Source organism: Acomys minous (assembly GCF_964271855.1).
Source record: "Acomys minous genome assembly, chromosome: 4".
Classification (NCBI taxonomy): Eukaryota; Metazoa; Chordata; class Mammalia; order Rodentia; family Muridae; genus Acomys; species Acomys minous.
In genome coordinates this window covers 70,449,711-70,472,314 of record NC_140486.1, presented here as the reverse complement: position 1 = coordinate 70,472,314, position 22,604 = coordinate 70,449,711, and the positions used below count along the sequence as shown (strand labels likewise).

The window sequence follows — 22,604 nt, the reverse complement described above, 5'->3', positions numbered from 1 at the left end:
CACTTTAGGGTCTAGGGATACTATACTTTGATCCCATGTGAACCATGAAAAATACGAGGATACATCCTCCTGACAGTGTACAGCACACAGCTGCTTGGCTTGTGACTCTGTACACAATAAGTTCTAAGGATAGAGGGTGTCACTGACTCTCACCCTTTTTTTCTTTGCTATCTTGCATTCCTCTTCAAGTGAAATGGATTTAGGGCTCTCCTTGAAAAGAGACTATGGGAGAGGTCAAGTAAAATAAAAAAAAAATCAAATAAAATAAAAGGTTGGCCGAAAAACCAAACTAAAATACACACACACACACACACACACACACACACACACACACACACACACACACAAAATCATGGGGGGTGAGATGGCTAATTCCCTGCTCTGTGAGGGGAGTATGAAGCAGGCAGGAGCAAGCTACACACATCTTCCTGTATCTTGAGGAGGAAAATGTGAACATTGCTCTCCACCAGAACCCACCCCGCGCATCTTCAGGTTGAGTGTGGAGCTCGCCTTAAAGGGGCAGTGTAGGGTGGCACTGGCTGTCTACTGGTATTTAATAAAGTACCTGGCTATCTGTGCCCTGCCTGCAAATACACACTTGGCCGAGTTTGCTGCACAGAGTGTGCATTGGAAGAGGGGTAGTCTTATACGGTGAGTATATTCCAAACTATGTTTTAACTAGAAAAGTTGGGGGTCATCTTATACGCTGGAAAACAGGGTATATCTTTACCAACTCCCAAAAGCTTTACAATTCCATGTTGCAAATTAACATACACTCCAATAACAACAGATGGAAATGGAAGATGCTGAGTCACTGTTAATGGAAGCAGGGCTAAGTGGGGAGGGTATAGGGAGAAGGTGGGTTGGTAGAGGATAACTAATGATGCTTGAAAGACCCTTACTGAAGGGTATCATTTTATAAGCTTCTGAAACACACGCACACAAGCTTACTTGGAGGTACCCTACACAGAGGATGATGCTCCTCCAGGAGCCATAGGTTGCAAAATAAAAGGCCCAGGGCTAGGCATGGAATGCCTCCCCTCCCTCAAGCTGTTGCTCAGGGCTGTCCCAGAGACTTGCTAAACAATACAGACTATTGCCATTGTGCCTGGTTGCCTATTAGAACCCAATAAAAAGATGATTGCAGAAGACACCACAGACCTTGTTAACAGGACATGGAGAACTCAAACAGATACCAACCAGGAAGCAGCTTCCTGTCTGTTGGCTAGCTTCCACAGTACCTGAAGGTGCTGTACAGGCTGCTATGGGAGAAAAGTCATCAACAGTCTTACCCTACTGTGGACCCTGCGCTACAATAAAGACCAGCCTGTCCATCTCACCCTACCCATGGGTGAAATGATGGCATGACCATTAGAAGGACAATCAACTGCTCTCTGACTGGACGTAAAGCCCACTCCAAAGGATGAAACCCATACCTGGCACTCTAAATTTAATCAAGAAGTGGCATCTAGGGAGTTCATGGGCCACAGGGGTAAAGCTACAAATCATTTTGCTCAAAGGACATTAATATCATACACATCTAAATATATACGTCTATAGACATAGATTAGTGCAGCTCCCACTCCCCCCCCCACAGAGAAGTAGTTTGTGCACTGGAGAGCAGCAGTTAGTGCAAAAACTACTTCACTGTCAACGACATCCTTAGTCAAAATGGGACATCTGTGTCACATTTCTCCCATGTAAGACTCAGGGATGTCAACAAGGAGGAAGAGACAGATTTTTTTTCTTTAATGATAAATGACTTTTTATTTACACTTGTGATTCTTTTAATACAAATCACTACAACAAATATGTAAAGATATAGCAGATTATGCATTTGATCAAAGCACTTTGATTTGAGCATAAATAGATTCAAATGATCTAAGTTCATGCATAAGGTCCGAGGAGCTGCCTGCTGTTTTCTAGGCAGCCTTTCTCTAATTAGAATCCATTATTCCTCAGCTGCAGGTGAGACAGTGAACAATCCATTGTAAACAGGGAACTGTTGTAAAACCAGGATAATATAGGACACAGAACTAGAAAAGGACATTAGAGAAGAGCTTCCAGTGAGACAGATTTTTAAAAGGCAAATGTCTGGAAAGATTTTCAAAAGCAGGGATAGTTCAATTGATGAACGTGTCCTCTAGGCAAGCATGAGGACCTGGGAGCCTGGTCTTCAGAACCAACTACTGAAAGGCCAGGTACATGGGCACACTCTTATAACCCCAGCGCTGGGACATGAAGTCAGGCAGACCCCTGGAGCTCACTAGACAGCCAGCTTTACCTCATCTTTCAGCTCCAGGCCCAAGTGAGAGATTCTGTCTAAAATGAATGGTGCCTGAGGTTGATCCCTGGCTTGAGTGAACACACACGCACGCACACACACAGCCATAGCGTGGCCCAGACTACAACCAACATCTGTCTGAACCCTTCTGTAGGAGCCCTGTTAGAGCTCACACTGCTGTAAGGTGACAGACTCAGCAGGTTCTTCAGATGATATACTCTCCAGACAAATAGTTCCTTAATCCAGGCACTGGCAGGCCTATCAGGTAGACATCTGGCTCAGAGCGCATGTTCCCCGACACAAAGCTAACAGGGGTCAGGATACATTTCTTTCCTGTTGCTCAAATTAGACAGCCTGGCTTCAGAACTTCAAAGAGCACACAACAAGGCTGCTAGAAAGTTGATGGATTCTGACAACAATGACCCTCTCTTTCCTTGCTAAGAACCCCCAACATATTAATTGATGACACACCTCGAGCCAAGAGTCTACTTCTCAGACCCCCTGACAGCTTTGTTACAGGAAGAAGCTCTGCCAAAAAGATTACAGTAGTCTGCAGAGTCTACCAGGCCTACTTAAGGAAGAAGAAACAGGAACGCAGTACCTGGAACAGCCTCTAACACTGAAGCCTCTGTGCTTCATACTGTCACACCTCATACTGTCACAAATCACACTGTCACACCTCACACTGTCATACCTCACACTGTCACAAATCACACTGTCACACCTCACACTGTCATACCTCATACTGTCACACCTCACACTATCACATCTCACACTGTCATACCTCACACTGTCACACCTCACACTATCACATCTCACACTGTCATACCTCACACTGTCACACCTCACACTATCACATCTCACACTGTCATACCTCACACTGTCAGACCTCATACTATCACAAATCACACTGTCACACCTCATACTGTCATACCTCACACTGTCACACCTCATACTGTCACATCTCACATTGTCATACCTCATACTGTTACACCTCATACTGTCACACCTCACATTGTCACACTTCATACTATCACACATCACACTGTCACATCTCATACTGTCACACTTCATGCTGTCACATCTCACACTGTCACACTTCATATTGTCACACCTCATACTGTCACATCTCATACTGTCACACTTCATATTGTCACACTTCATGCTGTCACATCTCACACTGTCACACTTCATATTGTCACACTTCATGCTGTCACATCTCACACTGTCACACTTCATATTGTCACACTTCATGCTGTCACATCTCACACTGTCACAGCTAATACTATCACACATCACACTGTCACACTTCATCCTCATGCTGTCACATCTCATACTGTCACAAATCACACTGTCACACCTCACACTGTCACACTTCATATTGTCATACTTCATGCTGTCATATCTCACACTGTCACACTTCATATTGTCACAAATCACACTGTCACATCTCACACTGTCACACTTCATATTGTCACACTTCATGCTGTCACATCTCACACTGTCACACCTCATACTATCACACATCACACTGTCACATCTCATACTGTCACACTTCATGCTGTCACATTTCACACTGTCACACTTCATATTGTCACACCTCATACTGTCACATCTCACACTGTCACACTTCATATTGTCACACTTCATGCTGTCACATCTCACACTGTCACAGCTAATACTATCACACATCACACTGTCACACTTCATCCTCATGCTGTCACATCTCATACTGTCACAAATCACACTGTCACACCTCACACTGTCATACCTCACACCGTCACACCTCATACTGTCACATCTCATGCTGTCATACATGATACTGTCACACTTCACTCTGTCACATCTCATGGTGTCACACATAACTGTCACATCTCATGCTGTCATACATGATACTGTCACACATCACTCTGTCACATCTCATGCTATCACACATCATACTGTCACACCTCATACTATCCATCTGCTGATTCTTCAAGGTGAAAAAAAAGTAAATCTCCAAATACTTAATAGTTTTGAACTTATGGATTTTTAGTAAAGGCAACCACACAAACACTGGTTCACTTAATATGTTCATAAACCGCCACAGATTAAGTTTACTTAAATATTACCCATTAGGACCTGAGTTCAGGTCACCAACATCCATGTAAAACGTCAGATGTGACAGTTCTTACCTGGAACCCTGTCACTGAGGTAAGGGTGGCTAGGAAGTGAAACATGACTGCAGACAGGATGGAAAGAGGAAGGCATTGGGGTTTGCTGACCAGCAGTCCAGCCAGTGGGGTGGCTAGGGAGGTACAAGCTCCAGCCTCAGTGCAGACCTTGCTTCAAGGACGTAGGCAGACAGCAATAGAGGAAGCACTCATGTCCTCCCTCTGGCCTCCAGGAACGGGCATGTGCACCACACACACATACAATTTTCAAAATCTAAGAATAACAATAATATGTATTCTGATAGAAAAACAATGAAGAATATATTAAGCAGTAATGTATGCTGCTATTTGTCTATTTATACACCAAAAGACACATAAAAATCTTGCTAGAGGACTCTAAATTCTGATTGTGATATTTTCTATATACTTCCATTTATGTCTCTCATAATTTCCTAATTAGCAAAGTATTTGAAACCAGGTCTACCTAGGAATCGAGGTTTGCCTCATCAGTGCTCTGTCCAGTTGGCAGTGCACCTGATGAGCAAGCTCCAGGGCTCTGAAGCAGAGTGCGGGGCTGTCTCAGCATCTGCTCGGCAGCCCAATCTGCTGAGAACACTCCTCATCATGGCTGCAGAGCTCTCCACCTAAAAATAACCTGCTCTTATGTAATCGCTCTCCACACACTTGTGCACCATATACACCTCGAAATAAATCTCTTTGTAAGAAATATGCCACAACAGATAAGTGATCATTTTTAAAAGCAGGGAAGTTTAATCTCAATTCTAACAAACCTTATCCTCAGTAATTATTCGGGGGTCCTGTAGTAGATAGTTAGCTGATGCAAAGAACTAGAGAAGGTTATTTATAACACAAGTGACATCATAGCAACTCTCATGAAGGAACTTTACTGGCATTATATATGACCCATCTGCTGTAACTGCGGAGTCCCACTGCAAATGTGCACTGCCACTAAGTCAGAGCACTCCTGCTCCTCCCCTGGACCCCAGCCCCTTCCTGCTCTCCTGCCCTTCTCTCCACCCAGCCTAGGCAGTCACTCTGGTGATGCTGGAGTTGGCTTTATTGGACTCACTCATGTACTCACAGAATAAGGAGTCTTTCCTTCCCACTGTTGAGGACTGCTTAGGGTAGGGGCATCCATGACCACAACATCTACTTCTTAAAAGCTGAGGGGAGAGGGCTCAACTGGCAAAGCACATGCCACATAAGCATGAAAACCTAGATTTGGGTTCCCAAGACCCATGTGAAAAGCTCAGCATGGTAACACATCACCTGTAATTTCCGCCCTGAGGAGGCAGAGACAGGCAGGTCCCTGGAGCTCCCTGGCTACCAGTCTAACCTGGAGGTAACATCAGGTCCAATGTGAGACCCTGACACAGAAAGCTCAGTGCCTGGCATCGATCTCTGATCCTCCACCCACACACCCCCACTCTTGAACATCCATATACACACAAACACAGACACGCAGACACCAGGAAACATGTCCTTTCTCCATTGCCGAAACTAACTTTCTCTGCGCAATGAAATGTTAACGTCTTATTCTGATCTGGCAAATGTCTTCATGGTTCTCCAACTAGGAAAAAAAGATTATATAGGAATCAATTTAGTGGGCTGAACTCCCTCTGAACAGAACATCCAGGAGAGAGTCGTGCACAGTCGGTGGTATTCCAGCATGAGGAAGTTGTCCAGCAGATGGCTTGGGACCCACTTCTCTAATGTTCAAGCCACCTATTTGGAAAGTTCATTTATGTAAAAGGAAATATTCATTTACTAAGCAACACAAATTGACTTGAAATCTACAAAAGTCTAAAAACAAGTAACATGACTTCATTTCTTCCCCTAAGCTTTAAAAATGTAAGTTGACCCTGACTAGGGGCAGGTCCTCAAGGGCGTCTTTCAAGTACAGTATTATGCAACCTTCAAGGCAGAAGAGTCCTTCACCCAACAAGAACTTGTCAGCCACCCACTCCACACCAGGCATCCCAGGTCCCAGGCAACGCACAGCCACTAGGAGGGCAGTCCTGCACTGTTCCATTTGCCAACTAGACACAAGGCAAATCAATGGGCTGCTGAGTGCTCGAGATGCCGGCAAGTGCTGAATCCACAAAGCGGGAAAGGAGTCCGGGAGCAGGGATGGGGCGTGGGGAGTGTGGCACCAAGAAGGACAGTAGAGAGAGGACATCCAGACACAGAGGAGGACGGGCTAGCTGAGGAACAGGAAGTTCTGATGAAGGGGTTCACACATCCTCAGAGGAGGTCACAGAGGGAGCAGGGCCACCTGCAGGAGCTCCCCTCTAGCAGGAAGCTGAGCAGCACCATGCTCTGCACTCACTTCTCTGTCTCTGGAGGACATCTTTTAAGGAAAAGCACGCTTGCTCACTGAAGAGAAGACAGGTATCTGAAAGTCTGACACAGTAACAATCTGAAGGAACTAAGAGCTACTTGGCTTAGGGGAAAGAAATGTTCTAGCTACACCAAAGTGCTGAGAAACTCTCACATGAAAGAAAAGACACTTTTCATGACACTGCACAGAGAGCTGGAAGGATGAGTTCTGAAGAAGAGAAGGGGAAAATAACTTGACCCTAACAGGAAAGTGAACCTTCACTTCTTATCCCCCTATAGTAGAACAAGTAACTCAAAGGGACCATCCAACCGGTGCCATGTTGCTCACTCTAGGTACACGTCCCCCCCCCCCCCCCCAGCCCTGGGAAGCTGTCGTCATACCAACGAGGAAGGCCAAGCACAGCCAGGTAACATGATGCCGGGATCACACAGGAAGCAAATGCAGAGCCTGCACTCCACCCACACCTGTGAGCCCCAGGCTGCCAGCTCTTAGCCACTAGAATACACACCTATCTGCTCATCAACAGGTGATTACACACTGCTATGGGGACCGCCTGGCCGCCAGAAGCTGCGGGAGGAATGTCTGCAGACAGCGAAAAATGGATGACATCTAGGATTCCTTTATAATTTCTGTGATTACACACATTTTCTAATGTTTCAACTCTCATCTTTTTTCTTTATAGTTTTTATAAACTCTGTCCTTATAATTATGCCTAAAGATCAAAACCTAATTTTAATATATAACATTCAGAGTTCTCTTTTCAAATCAAGTCTATCATTCCTAGACTTAAATACCTACTGTTTTCTTAGGCCCTACATATCCTCATCTCATATTTTATACCTCTATATGACAAGATTCTGTTCAATTAAGTAATGATCCTTCTAAATATGACAGCAAATCATTATTTGGTATCTTACAACACAGAGAGAAAGCATTTAAAAAACACATTTAAAGCAAGACTTAATTTAAAACTAAAACAAAAAAACTTACCAATATTTGGGGGGGGGATGGGATTAGGATGAACTTTATGGTCCAATTGCTGTTTTTACTGTTTTTCTTGTTTTACTGCTCTAAAAGTTGGGTGTGTCTTGTGGTCAAGGGCGTCTTATAGTCCGAAAAATACGGTAAGCATTGGGGCTGGGGAGATGCCTCAGTGGATAAAGTGCTTGTTATATAAACACAGGAGAAGCCAGGTGCAGTGTACACATCTCTAGTCCCAGCTGCCTGGGAAGCAGAGGCAGGCAGATTTCTGTGAATCCGAGGCCAAGGCTATACTGAGAAACCCTGTCTCAAAAAGAATAAACCAATAACCTCAGGGATAGGAAGCAGACAAGAGGGTCTCTCAGGGATCTCAGAGGAAGGAAGAAACAAATATCAACTCTGGCCTCCCCGTGCACTTGTACTGGTGCACACATGCATACATGCGTGCACACAGAGAGCCATGCCTGCTTTCTGGAGCATTTGAAAAAAAGAGCACACTAAGGTACACCTTCCCTCCAGATAGCAAATGGTGAACAGTTCCAAAAACAATGTAAAACCAATGCTCTGTCAGGCAAGTGCGGCCAGTGTCAGGAAGGGATAGCCTGACAAGTTGGTACATCTGCATAAAAAATGTTAGCAAGTGTAGTTATATTTTTCCTCATATGTCACACTCTTAGGATGAGTACTATTTTTCATTTATTTATTTATTTTTAGTTTTTTGAGACAGGGTTTCTTTGTGCTATCTTGGCTGTCCTGGTCTCTCTTTGTAGAGCAGGCTGGTCTCAAACTCACAGCGATCAGCCTACCTCTGCCTTCTGAGTGCTGGGATTACAGGAGTGCGCCACCACGCATGGCTAGGACAAGTACTGTTAAGAAAAAAGTCAAACCAAACAGAATATACCTGCTATTGATAAGGCTGCAGAGAAGTCCGAGCCTTTGGCGTTGTTGACAGGTACATGAAATTGTACACGCGCTGTGGAAAGCAGTGTGTGTGACACTGCCTTAAGTGGCCGCAAGTGGAAGTGCTACACGATCCAGCAGGCATATACATCTCTAGGCATACACTAAAGGAGCCCAACACCAAAGAGCCTAGGAGTTCTTGCCTGTCCACAGTCATAGCAGGAGTCTTAACAGCAGCCAAGGGGTAAGCACCACCCCGAGAGCCCAGTGACAAACAATTTACTCTGTGACAGTGTATGCTTCAGATGTACAAATCCTGACCCATGCTACAACATGAATGACATTAAAAATGTTATGGTAGATGAATCCGGTCAAACAGAAAAGGACAAATACTATAACTACTATATGATTCCTCTTGTGTGAGGTATAAAACAGAGTCAACCTCATAGAAATAAAGAATAAAATGAAAGTTTTCCAGTACTTGAGTGGAGAACAGGTTATTGTTTCATGACGTTTCCATCTTATAGGGTGAAGCCGTCCCAGGGTGGAGGAGATAGTTGGGCGATGACGCACATGTGCCTAATGACACCAAATGATACACTCAGTATTGTTATGAAGGAAGTCACGTGGGTGTTCAATACTCTGAATTCTTTCACAAAATAGTGATTTAAAATATATAGCTAAACTGACTTACAAAAAAGTTTAAAAACTTCCCATCATAATATGTGCTAAATTTCTATACCCAAATATACTCTGGTGCAAAAGAATATTCAACTAATTCACAAGACAACACTGCAATTCAGAGACTGCCACATATTACAGTCATGAACATACAGAGGAATTTCTATGGGACAGAAACCCTATGTGACACAGCCTATGTAGATGCTATGGACAAGCCATACATGTGGCTCTCAATTCTCTAAAGGCCAAAACAGAAAGAAAAATACAATCAATTATGATCCTTTAATTGTCCACAAGGAGAGAAAAAAAGCACAGTTCTTCAGGGAAAACAAAATCCCTCCTTGCCCTTAGCTCTAATTTCTCATCCAGTATAGGGGAATATGAGCGTTACAGGACAGAGATACTGTATCAATAAACCTCACTTCCCAAAACTGCCCTAAAAGAAACTGAGATGTACATCCAACTTACAACTCAGGGAGTGCCACTTACATGAGGATCGAACACACACAACTCAGGCTAAAGCATTCTGACAGTCCAGTTTAATCTTAGGACAATATCTAGACTATCTAGAATATTGTTTTCTTCTAAATCACAATTTATCCTAGCTGGGTGTGGTGACACACACCTTTAATTCCAGTACTCAGGAGGCAGAGGCAGGTGAATCTCTGTGAGTTCGTGGCCAGCCTGGTCTACAAAGTGAGTCTAGGACAGCCAGGGCTGTTATACAAAGAAACACTGTCCCCAAAAACCTAAACACACACACACACACACACACACACACACCAAACAAAAAACCTGATATACTAAATCACAATTTATCTTCAGCAGAATTTCTCTCAAGAAGACAGAAAACAATTTCGTGTTCTGGGCAAAGTCTGAAACCATTTCAGTATTCTTGGCATTTGCTTTTCTTATTCCTAATCTTAGCTGAGGAACTAGTTTATAGAAAGACCACATCGACACTGAGAAAGGTGGACCACCTTGTGCTGCGGGTGAACTTTCCTAACTAGCTGTGTTTGTTACAGCTGTGGTTTTTGGCACTGAATCGGGAGGCAGCATTCTAGACTAGCCCTGTGTTTTGCATCCTCCTACCTGTATCAGCTAGAACAACAGCTAAATGAGCCCGCCCCAGGCCCCACCCTTCCTCTGTGAAATAAGAGTAGATCTATTACTTTCAAACTGTGTTCCATGGAGCTGCTTTAGGTGACAGGACAGAGAGTATTTTTACTTTCATCTGTCCATGTGCTCATATCTATCCCCCAATAAAAACCATAAGAACTAGTATTCCTTTTGATTTTCAGCAAGAACACAAAGAAAAATAACTGAGGAATATACTCAAATCATCTCTATTACATGCAAAATGAACAAGGTTAAACTCAAAACATCATTTCTACTTCAACTGTTAAGAATCCAGAATGACAACACAGCATCAATTACAGAAACATTCTTGTAAGTAGAAGTTGAACATTCAAAAATACAGTTCAGAAAAGCCCAGTGATCTCACTATAGCAAATGGAACTAGGTAAAGCAGAGCAGGCACCCCCAGAGCAAACACGTGTCCGTGTCTGCAGCCAGAAGACTGTGTGCGCCTTCTCCCAGGGCACAGCCTTCTCCTGTGTCCCAGCCACGGAGTACAGCTGTGCACTGCTGCCATTCCTGTCACTACCCGCTGTCTCCCATCATGGTGTCTCACATCTATACACCATGCTGGGACCACAATATCCTGTGACAAATTCCTATATTAACAGGTTCTCCTAAGAACAGAGCATACCTTAAATACCTAAATACAAAACTAATAATCAATCTATTCTTTTCCCATACAGTTTCATACAACTCGTGACAGAAAGGGGCTGAGTTGAGAAAAGCTCTGAAGCTTGCCCAGGGCCACAGAACAAGTTCTCCTTGCTCCTTGACCTCGGCCCCAGCCAGGGTGCCACACAGCAGACACTTTACCTTCTCCTGTCTAGCTAGTCATTCTTCCTAGGCTCTCCCCATGTAGTAAATTATGCTGACCATGTGAGCATTTAAAAAAAAATTAGACTCATGGCATCCTGGGATACGGTTAGCCGATGGTTTATAAGGCAAGGGTATAGCAAGGCAAGGGCAAGAAGGGATAAAAGAAGGGGATGGAGGTGAGAAAAGGGTTGGTGTGTAAAATCAAGTGTGTGGTGAGTGGAAATGAGTGAGTGGCAGGGGAGGAAGACACACAGAGAGGGACGCAGAGCAGCAGGCACAGGGCAGGTAGGTAGGTGAGAGGGGGAGGGCGACGTGGGCGACATGCAAACCTCCTGTAAGCTTTAGGTGTTTCAAATATTAGGAGGGCATTTGCTTATTCTTCTCAAGAAGCAACTTTAAAATGTAATATTAGAGTCCATAAAGTAATGGATAAAGCTAGCAATGGCATTCACTAAATTACAAACTATTCAAACACAAAACTAACTAAAGTCTAGAAAAGAATAAATGTTGAGCAAAGTGTCCACACTTGCAGAGAATAAAGCACAACTAACGAGCATACACTAAGGGAAAGGTTAGCTCACAGAAAGTGAGACAAAACTGGAAAATGTAACTTACAATCATCTTATCAAATAGATGCCACAGCTAAAGGTAGCGCTTTGGAGACACAGGCAAGAAAATCTTTAACAAAACTTACTTGAGAGCTGGGCAGTGGTGGCGCACACCTTTAATCCCAGCACTTGGGAGGCAGAGGCAGGTGGATCACTGTGAGTTCGAGGCCAGCCTGGTCTACAAAGTGAGTCCAGGACAGCCAAGGCTACACAGAGAAACCTTGTCTCATAAAATAAACAAAACAAAACAAAACAAAAACAAAAAACAAAAAAACTTACTTGAGGAAGTATAGATTCATTTGAAGGAAAAATGCCTTCCAAAACACTCAAAGAAACATTGAAAAAAGGGGGTAATTACAGAGCCAAGAAAATTTAGGAGATAATAAAGAAGTTCTAACAACACCTTTAATAACAATAAATTTCCAAACTTAAATGGAAAGGGGATGTCCCTAGAAATACATAACTTGTCAAAGCTTACCCAAAAAGAAATAGAAAACCAAAGTCGTCATATAATTATTTAATACATTTAAATAGTAGTTGACAAAACTTACAAAGATGGTATTGCTAAAACTTTTCAAATTTCAAAGACTAAATCATTTCAGTTTTAGGTAAGGTAAGGTGCAACAGAAGAAGGAATGCTACCAAGTCGATCTGACGATCTCAGAATGATCTTCATCATAGCAAAACAAAGAAAAAATTACAAGCCATTCTCACGTATAAAAAGAAGCTAAAATCCATATTTAGCATTTTTTGTGATTTAAAAAGATATAGGAATGAAATGTAAACATCATCAATGTGGTAAACAGTATTTATTAACTACCTTTTAATTAATTTGGAGAGGCTACAATTCTTTGTTTATTTGTTTGTTTGTTTGTTTACATCATAGCAGAATGTGGATTCACTATCTCAGCATCTATCCAACACTCCCCCGAAAGCCCTGACCAGGAAATTAAGAACGAGAAAAAGAAATTCCAAACATAAGGATCATGAGAACAGAACACAACTGTCACTCTTTGCAGATCACAGTTATAATTTCATCCTTGTTCTCCTTTTATTAACTGGCTGTAGCTGGGCTTCTTCTTAAGTCCTGAGTGTAGACCTTCTCCAGCCAAAGACCCCGCTGACCTCGCGGCTCCAGCACCAAGGACACACTCCAGTTCTTACCTGTATTTCCTCACGTGCTTCACCTGCTCTGGAGCGCTCCTCTCACTGACGTGTGTGTGTGTGTGTGTGTGTGTGTGTGTGTGTGTGTGTGTGTGTGTGTTCCCTGCTATCTCCTTTTCTTATACTTCTCATCGACAATATTCGTGCCTTTGATTTCAAATTTGGGGGCTATGAGCATGAAGTATGCTCAGGTGACTCAGAGCGGTCCCAGTGATTCCCAAGCTTTTATAGGACAAGTAAGGGTGTGTCAGGATTTCAAACACAGAGCTGCCTCACCTTCCCACATTCCTGTTCCCTACCTATGCAGTAAATTATACCAGAAAGCTAGGAGTCAGCTATGACTCCGCCTTCCCCTTCATTCCTCACAATCAGTCCAGCTCTGATTTATGTTTTGGAAGATCTCTCTGTGTTTTGTAACTTCCTTTGCTTAAGTAACAAGCTTGACTCAGTCCTATTATCTCTCTTGAATCCTTGTACCTGGCTGTCCTGATTTCAGGCCTGTACTTCACTTTTTCTCCTAAAGATCAAATCTCTCCCTTGATCAAAATCTTTCCGAGACATTAAGCTCTCAGCCTAGGTCTACAACTCTTTAAGCAAATTCCAAAGAGTCCTTAGAAAAGACCTTGCTTGCCCTCGCCCCACAGTGCTCCGTCTTCCCTGTCTGCTAATGCACACCCTTTTTGGTTGCTTTTTGGCTGCTACTGCAAGAATGTTCAGGCCCTGGCTCCTGCAGGGCTCTCTCCAGAGTACTGAGACGGCAGGCATGAGCCACCACAGTATTAAGAACGTGTTACTTCATGTGTACTATTTTAAACGTGCTTTTATAAATTATCACATATGTAAGAAATGCATTTGGGTTTATTATGGGATAACTGAGTGATTTCCCCCTTTTGTGGGGTGCAGAAAGGCTGAGTGAAGACAACACAGGTCATTTTTACCAACGAAATTCTTGAAAATTAATCTATAAAAGGCTCCTAAAGAAGAAGAGGAGTAGAGTCCAGCAACTATATTCACAAGGATCCAAATTCCTTTAAAGCTCCAGTCGTGGCAAAAGTAACATGGAGACATACCATAATAACTGCCGGGCGCTTACCTTCAGATTAAACACTAGACCAAAACTGAACTACCTTGACAAATTGCTGGTTTCAGTGCTAATCAAACATCACTTGAGAAGCTCCATTCTGTGGAATGGAAAGTTTATACTCTGCCCCCATAATCTACCCTACACTTAGTCCACCAACACGAATTGCAAGCATTTTTCTCTTTTCACACTGCTTTCTGCCAAGCAATGCTTTGCCTTCAAAGCCAAGTGCCTTCCTTGAATCTAATTAAAATGAAGAAACTTTTAATAGCTCCAGTAACTCTTAAGAGCTGTACTCAGCTATGCCCTCCCATCTTTCTCCCTGCCAGTCTCCTTCCTTCCAAGCAGAGAAAAATCCAACCCAACTGAAAACCAGAGCCTCTGAATGCTAGGGAGCGAGATGCCGGCCAGCGCCTGAATAATGAAAAACCCTTAATCAAAACAGTAGAAAACGAAAGCCCCCACCACACACACACACCACACACCACACACACACACACACACACACACACACACACACACACACACACACACACACACACACGACTTCTCTCTCAATCCTCGGAGGCACTTTCCTGCCAGCGATCCCTGAAACTGCTGTAGTTAAGTTCAGGTCAATGTCAACCAGAGAAGAGATGAAAAAAATCACTAACTTGGAAGGTTATTTAGGACAGTTGTCTTTCAATGCCTTACTCCTCCCGCTCCAGCTGGCTTGACCTAATACTAAAATTTAAACGAGAAACAACAGCCAAGGACTGTTTCCCTGGGGGCTCTTCTAGGAACTCAAGGCACAAACACCGAGCAGAACGCCCACCCCACCCCCACCCTCAGAAGAAAAGGGGACACTGGGTCTTGTGGCTACATCACGCCCCCCCTCCCCCGCCCCGAGTCAGTTCCGGCTATACACAAACCGGTCCAACTATTCTTGGACCAACTCACATCCCTGGATCACATCTGGTTGTTCCCCTCTCCCTTGCCTTCTGCCGGGCCACCCCACCCCCTACCCAACCCAGCTTCCCGAGCAGGGCTGAGCAAACACACAAGCCCACCCACCTGGGCTGGGTCTTGAAGACTCAGACTGGTGCGTTGCACCCCAGCTCCTCCGTGAGCTTCAGCACAGATGTTTTCGGCCTGCTCTCCTCCCTTTCCAGTCGATCTGATCTGTGAGGCGCGACCCAGGGCAGTACCGCAAGGTCTCTCTAAGTCACCTCGGCGGCCCGCCTTCCCAGCAGCGGTAGAGGTCGGGCAGAGGCGCGGCCGTGGCCCGGGACTCAGCGGCTAGACCACAGAGGTCAGTTCTGCCCCTCGCCCTGGCTGCTGGGCTCGGCCTCAGACCCGCCCTCCAGGGCTCGCCCGCCCGCAGAGTCCCGGCCAGCAGAGCAGAGCAGAGCGGGCGGGCGGCGTGGCCTGCAGCCGGCAGCAGGCGGTTCCCTTCCTTGTGGTCGCGGTCCCTCCTCCCCTTCCCTGGCGTGGCGGCTCCGGGAAGCTCAGGTAGGGGCTGCCGCTGGGGAAAGCTTGCCCACACCCTTCAAGCTGCCGAGATTCTCCAAGAAGAGAACTGTTCCTGGCTCTTAGCGTGAGCGCACACAGGCTCCTGCAAGGTCCTAGAGTGGCCTTGTGCTTAAGCCCCGCTCCTTGACAACTTTTAAACGGCCAGCACACTGCTGCTGAGGAAACTCAAGTAGGCAAAAGACATACTCTTCCAGCAGTCTTGGCTGCTGCAGAAGGGCTCAGGATCCCTAACGCAGAGCAACTCTGCCTGCTTACTACCCCAATAGGTATGAGATGGAGCCGAGCAAAGAGTCCAACATTCTGTCCCTATTGACCTAAGCCCACTTAAAAGAGATGGCAGAGATGGCGACAGACAACGTCTGCAGTAGCAGGCAACCTCCCAGACAAAAACACACTTCTGACCTGCTAAGGAGACTTCAGGGTAACTATGAGAGGCTGTAGCAGAAAAATAAAACTTCTAAAAATTACGCACCTACTCTCCACGTGGGAGAGTACTTTACTGAGCAGGGCAGCAGCGATAAACAAAGTTGGTGTTTATTTAACAAGTCCCAGGGTACCTTGCGTTCCTTTAGATCTGTGCCCAGTCTATTTGTAGGGCACACACGGCTCACTCAGAAAACTTGGAATCCATGTATGAAAGTTTCACAGTGACTTTGAAATTTCTAGATTGATAATTAAGCACACTTGGCAATGAAGGGGCGGCCCTGGCTACAGATTCTTTCCCTTTAGGCCCAAAGCCCTAGAAAAAGAACCCAGCTTACAGAAGAGGTCATCAACACAGCAGGGATGACAACAAAGGATACTTTGTTTTACAAGGTAGTTTACAAGGACCCTGAAATGGGGAAGGGGCACCACACCCATCACTTCCTATGAACCTGCACACTTGTATCTTGGCTTTCAGACTTGGAAACAGGATTGCCAAACAGAGAGAATTTTGCTTGAAATTGATGCAGCAGAGTTTAGATGCAGACAGTTCTGACCTGAAAGCTAAGTTCTTTCTTTCTTTCTTGTTTTTTTTTTTTTTTTTTTTTTTTTTTTTTGAGTAGCCCTGGCTGTCCTGGACTCTCTTTGTAGACCAGACCAGCCTGGAACTCACAGGGATCCACCTGTCTCTGCCTCCCAAGTGCTGGGATTAAAGGCCTGCGCCACCACGCCCGGCCAAGTTCTTCCTTTTTTACAGTCATTGTTCATGCACTCAGATATCTATTAGCCATCAACAATATGCCAAATTCAAGCTAAAGACAGAATGAAGAATGCTGTGTCTTTAAAGAGCTCTAGTGTGATACGTGTCATGATATAATGTGGCCACATGAAGTCCTGGGACGGAAGAGCCTAACCTAGTTTTGAAGGGCGGAACCTGGGATTAGGAAGTAGCAGTCACCCTTAGAGCTACCCTGGGAGCCTCACAGAGCAGTTAATGATGGAGAAAAGGGAAGCAGAGGGAACTGGGGAGGTCAGATTGACAGAATTCAGTCAAAACAGGGAAAATGAGGAAGAAGGCTCAACTAAAGATATTTCCCATGGTCTCAACTTCAGTGGGAATTCTAACTGAGATGGATAAAGGACTGTTCTAGACAAACTGGTTTTGAACCTCTTACAGAACAAAAGGCAGCTTGCATACTGATTCAGAGCTCCGGAAATGTAGGTCGGGATCGAAATAGTTGTGTATTCCTAGTGAAAGAAGTGGGTACTACCAATGCAGGAAGGATGCTGCGGGAAGATCACGCGCGTGGCGTGGCTGCTAACATCTAAGCGTGCGAGTAAGCAAGGGACAGAGCAGCCACACAGGACAAAGAAGCAAAGAAGGAGAGCTACCATGGAGGCCACAGAAAGAGCAAAGAAGCAGTAAGTAGCCAAAAGTCAAGTCCTTCAGAAAGCAAGCAAGATAACGTAAGTGTCCTCTCACCAGGTACAGTGGGGCACATCTGTACTCTCAGCACTACGAAGGCTGAGGCAGGAGGATCAGGAATTCCAGGTTATCCTTGGCTACATAGTGAGTCTGAGGCCAGGCTGAACTACATAAAGTCTATCTATCCCAAACAGCAACAACAAACAAAGCCTCCCATTTAACCGCACGGAGACAATGGTCAGAATCCCTTCTGTGGCCTAGAGCAGAGAGGAAACCGAAAGGAAAAGCACCCTGTTTCCGGGAGTGAAACTGGAAAGACACACATATACAATGAAGGCTACAATAAGGAAAGGTGCGGAAGAAAAGACCAACTCAGAAGCAGAGTAAGAACCAGAAGCTTCCGACACAAGAAGACACAAGGGACACAGACATGCTGGGGTGAGGGTATGGCATGGACGGATGGAATGGGCACCGACTTCTTAGGAGAGGACGTGGCTAGAAAGGGGAGGTGGCTAGAGCAGTTGTCATCCATCAGCGAGCAAGAGCCGAGGGAGACAGAGTGACTGAAGCATCACCTGGAAGCACCGAAAGGCAAATCACCATGAGAGGTCAAGCCTTGGAAGAATGGCACAGCCCGCATGATCACGTGGTTTCTCTTCAACAGAAACAGTGCTCTATCCAGAGGCACAGCACAAGCTGTAACCTTTCAGACTGTCCGGCCCAGTATCTGCATCTTTCCACCAGCACTAGCCTCACATCTGGGTCACCTCCCCTCGGTGGCAGGAGACTTAACATGAAAGCATGCAATGTTTACAAGTGAGCTTCTAGCAACTTCAACCAGACAGGCTCCTGACTCAGAAAAACTGGTTTGACTAAGTACACAGTGCCAGTGATGGCTCCCGGTATCACTGTAATATTTCCAGGACCATACTCCGGTGAGAAAAAACATGGAAATATATAATTTATGAAACAAATGTCTTGCTTTTACATAAAGTCTCAGACAAGGTTAAAGAAAATAAAAATTAAAAACAGCCTTACTATTTCCATGTGCTCCTGTAGCTTTCTTTCCCTTTTAAAGATCAACACAAAGGGCTAGGGTGATACCACAGTCAGTGAACTGCTTCTCTTAACTGCAAGAGAAGCTGAGTTTGAGCCCCAGACCCCAAGTAAATAGCTGGGCATGGTGGCTCACACTTGTAATCCTAGAGGTCACAGGAGACAGGTGGACTGCTAAGGCTTGCCAGCCAGCCTAGCCTACCTGGAGAATTCCAGGCTAATGACAGCCCTGTTCAAAAAACAAGGTGGGTGGTATCAGAGAACACCAGCCAACATTTTCTTCAGGCCTCCACACACTCCTCCACCACCAGCACCACACACACACACACACACACACACACACACACATACACACACACACACACACACACACACACACACACACACACTGTAAAAATTTTCAGCTTATTTTGGAATAGTATAGCATTCTCAACAAATTAGATTTGTTTTGTTTTGCTTTTAATAAATAAAATCTGCCTGCAATAACACTTCAATTATCTATAGGTTATAATGAAAACTCTAGCTGTTTAGGTCACATGAGAGCATGCCCCCAAAAGTAAAACACCCACATATTACAGAACCAGAAGGCACAAGACTCAGGCACAAAGGCCCACAAACACTAAAACTGCCTTGGTTTCCATAACAAGCCAGAATAGTCTATATGGATAAGGTTGTACCAAGTCTCATACTCTGCTTTCCTCATGAATTAACCGTGATTAGACCAAGTAAATCAGAAGGGGTCAGAACTCACTGTTAGATGCAAGCACATGGCTGTGATAAACTCCAAGGAGCAGATAAGGACTTAAGGGCATTTTTAGGACTGCCCTCTTAGCACAATCCTGGGAATATTGTCTTTAAAGTATCTCTGTATCGAGGTAAAGAGGCATGGCTAACATGCAAAGAGACAATCACAAGACAACTGAAAATATAAAACTAAATTTTTATATCTTAAAATCAATGAGTGGGGCTGAGAGTATGGCAGAGTGGCAGAGCCCTCACCTGGCAAGCACAAGGCCCTGACTTGCATTCCTAGCAAAAACGATAAAGTAACCGAACATCTTTTAAGACAGACAAGTAAAGAGAATTTAAAAAGTACAGGCTTGCTGCTATGGGGCTCAGTGGCGTTGTGAAACATACAAAACAGGGGTGTGGCCAAGAGGAGGGCTCCTTTAGTCTTCAAAACTATCACATGTGTTTTCAGCTGGCCACATTTACAAAAAAGACAGTATTTTAAAAAACAAAACAGCTCTCTCTATCCCCTCTACCTGCTCTGTCCTCTTACTTTCTCTCTCTCCCTCTTCCTCTCTCTCATATCTCTCTCTCTCTCTCTCTCTCTCTCTGGGGTACCCCTTCCGTTTTTCCTTCTCCCCCTATGGTCATTTAATAAACTCCTCTACAACATAAAAAGCAAACAAACAAACAAAAAAACCAAATGATTAAACAGCTAAGACCAAACTGAGACACACAAGTCTGTATGATTTCAGAGCTCTTTTAATAAAGCTTCAGATAGTAGAAATGCAATTTATAATGGCAGATAAGCAAGACAGTCCAGTATGCCACTGTGATCTCAATTAGGCTACTCCATTCCTATGCTGTGACTGAACCGTATGTGAATGACAAACTTCCTGTCTGCTGTGATGGATCCCGCCTATAATCCCAGCACTCAAGAAGCTGAGGTAGGTATACTGAGAGTTCAAGGTCAAGGTCAACTATAGCTATGTATTGAAAAGTTGTCTTTGATGATGATGAGGAGGAGGAGGAGGATGATGGAGGAAGGAGGAAAACCTTCATAGACACTATGTATTCACTTCTCATTTATCCCTCATTTCTCAGAAGAAAATTCATGATTTTACTGGGAGATGGAATTCCATAATATTTCTGAAAAGCTATCTTAAAGGTACAGTAAACATCTGATACATTAAATAGCAGTTTCTAAGTGAAAAGCTCTCCACGCAGGATGCTATACTCCCTGTGTGCCTGTGCACCTGCAGACATTTGATCCGGCATCATTTACTCTTACAGAACTAACTAATGTTCTGTACCATTTTGTTTTAAGGAAAGCCATCACACATTTGGATAAAGACTGAAGTTTAAACCAGGCCCACTACACTTTGAGGCCAGGGCTTCCAACAACTTCTTGCCTGTCTCCTTTACATCAAACATCAAAGCTAAGGACCACCACTGCTGCTTACCTGGCAAGTGGTGAGTAATGGGGGGCAGAATCATCCCAAGAGCAGGGGAAATTTTTTTTTAATCTTTTTCTTTTCCTGTGAGGGGAGCAGGTGCAGAGGCTCACTATGTAGCCCAATGTGATCTACGCTGTCTCTGAACTAGCTTTTTTTCAGAGCAAGACAAACAAAATATTAAAGACTCAAGAAGGCGTCACAAGTGTTAATTATGCAAACTCTTCATGATTATGACTGCCAGCTTTTATTCAGAGCTCAGTGCTCACTGGCCCCAGGGCATTCTGCTTATACTACTGCACATAACCTTCCTGGCAAACTTTAGAGGCTAAGAGAATTTAATAAATAGTCACTAAGCTAATACTTTTGTCTATCTAGATTGTTTTTCAGTAAGAAATGGGTTATACACTGTTTTATACTGATGGTTTAAAAAATTAAAACACATGTATTTTTCCAGAAATTAAACACCCACCAAGCCTAACGCTTGTTCAGCTTTAAAAGTCATACCTCCCTAGAATGAAACGGTACCCGCACATTCATCAGGTACAACAGAAGACACGAGAGACTCAGTTTTACAGAGTGCTAAATACCGCATGAAGCCAGCAATATAATTCGGTTATTATCTCAGTTCAGATTTACTTAGAACACTATATCATCTCTCATTTAAACAAACTAACACATGAAATATGCAAACCTCCAAAGCCAGAAATGCTGAGAAGGGACATTTTTAGAAAAATTGACATTTAATCATTACAAGAGGTCATGGTATGAAAGCTGAGGAGGACTGGCTAGGCGTGTTTGCTGTAGGTTGTACAAAACAACATCTTAAAGGCTGTGCCTTGCCCTAGGTGACTCCATTTTAGGCAATGCCATTTGGCCCACTTAGGGTGAAAGTGCTGATGCAGAAGGACTTTATCTGGTCTGTTCTGGCAAACTATTACCATCTGAGCAGCACAAACCACGGCACAGACCAAAAGCTAGATGCGCACGCCAAGTAAAACATTGTCTGTAAACTTAGGGGAGGAAAACGAGGACATGTGGGCATGCCAAGGCTGTATCAGAAAAACCAAGTCCAGGAGCACAGCACACACAGCACCACACCTCACATTGGATGTGGTGGCACCCACCTGACATAAAACCAACCACCTGGAGCATGGTGTCACCCTGCAATGAACTTGTGACTTTGTCCCAGAGAGGTAGTTTAGTACACTCCTCATCTAACACAAGCCACTTGAATTGCCACTACCCTGGACTTGGATCTGAGTATCAATCAGCTCTTCATTGAGTAAGCTTGGCCCATTACCAACCCAAAGGCTTTTGAGCAGGCTCCTTGATGCCTTATGTAACTACCTGCCCTGGTCTCTGTCTATGCAAGCTCTCTAGCTCTGCCTTACGGGGGCCTCTGTTGCCTCTTTAATCCTTTCCTTGACATTTAATATCCTGTATCATCATCATCTTCTTCTTCTTCTTCTTCTTTTTTTTTTTTTTTTTTTTTTTTTTTTTGGTTTTTCGAGACAGGATTTCTCTGTGTAGCCTTAGCTGTCCTGGACTCACTTTATAGACCAGGCTGGCCTCAAACTCACAGCGATCCGCCTACCTCTGCTTCCCAAGTTCTGGGATTAAAGGCGTGCGCCACCACGCCTGGCTTCCTGTATCTTCTTACATGAAGTACATGGGTGATCTTTAGAGTTAATATTGGAATAAAAGAACATGTGACTGCAAGTAACCAGTGTACCAAGGAAAATCAAAAGATATGGTAAATTACAACAAAGAAAAGTAACTTAGCATATAAATGTGTACACACACACAGGGTTAAAGAAGAGATGTGCATTCA

General features: G+C 44.2%; 2 protein-coding genes across 9 annotated transcripts in view; both read right to left on the bottom strand.

Annotated features, from left to right (window-relative positions):
- OSBPL1A (oxysterol binding protein like 1A) overlaps positions 1–22,604 on the bottom strand; it is a 181,469-nt gene that overhangs the window by 88,319 nt on the left and 70,546 nt on the right. Inside the window, exon 1 of one of the 7 annotated variants that reach the window (XM_084779761.1) lies at positions 15,224–15,777. The exons of 5 other annotated variants lie outside the window; for them this stretch is intronic. The gene's annotated coding sequence lies outside the window, so the exon portion shown is untranslated. Of the gene's footprint in view, positions 1–15,223; positions 15,778–22,604 lie in introns of those variants that run through there. One more of the 7 variants, XM_084779762.1, reaches the window with a different exon arrangement.
- On the bottom strand, positions 1,717–18,755 carry LOC311596402 (uncharacterized protein). Of its 2 annotated transcripts, none has more exons than XM_084779772.1 (2): positions 16,085–18,755; positions 1,717–4,711 (listed from the first exon to the last, which is right to left on the bottom strand). In XM_084779772.1, the coding sequence occupies exon 2, from the start codon at positions 4,145–4,147 to the stop codon at positions 2,825–2,827; it is 1,323 nt and encodes a 440-aa protein (XP_084635898.1). In that variant the 5' UTR covers positions 4,148–4,711; positions 16,085–18,755; the 3' UTR covers positions 1,717–2,824. The 2 variants fall into 2 exon arrangements, with proteins under 2 accessions (XP_084635898.1, XP_084635899.1); XM_084779773.1 differs by lacking the exon at positions 16,085–18,755 and adding an exon at positions 8,682–10,769.

Bases quoted from the DNA above. Each gene is read 5' to 3' on its own strand.
- LOC311596402 (XM_084779772.1), bottom strand. From the start codon at position 4,147: ATGTGTGACACCATGAGATGTGACAGAGTGAAGTGTGACAGTATCATG.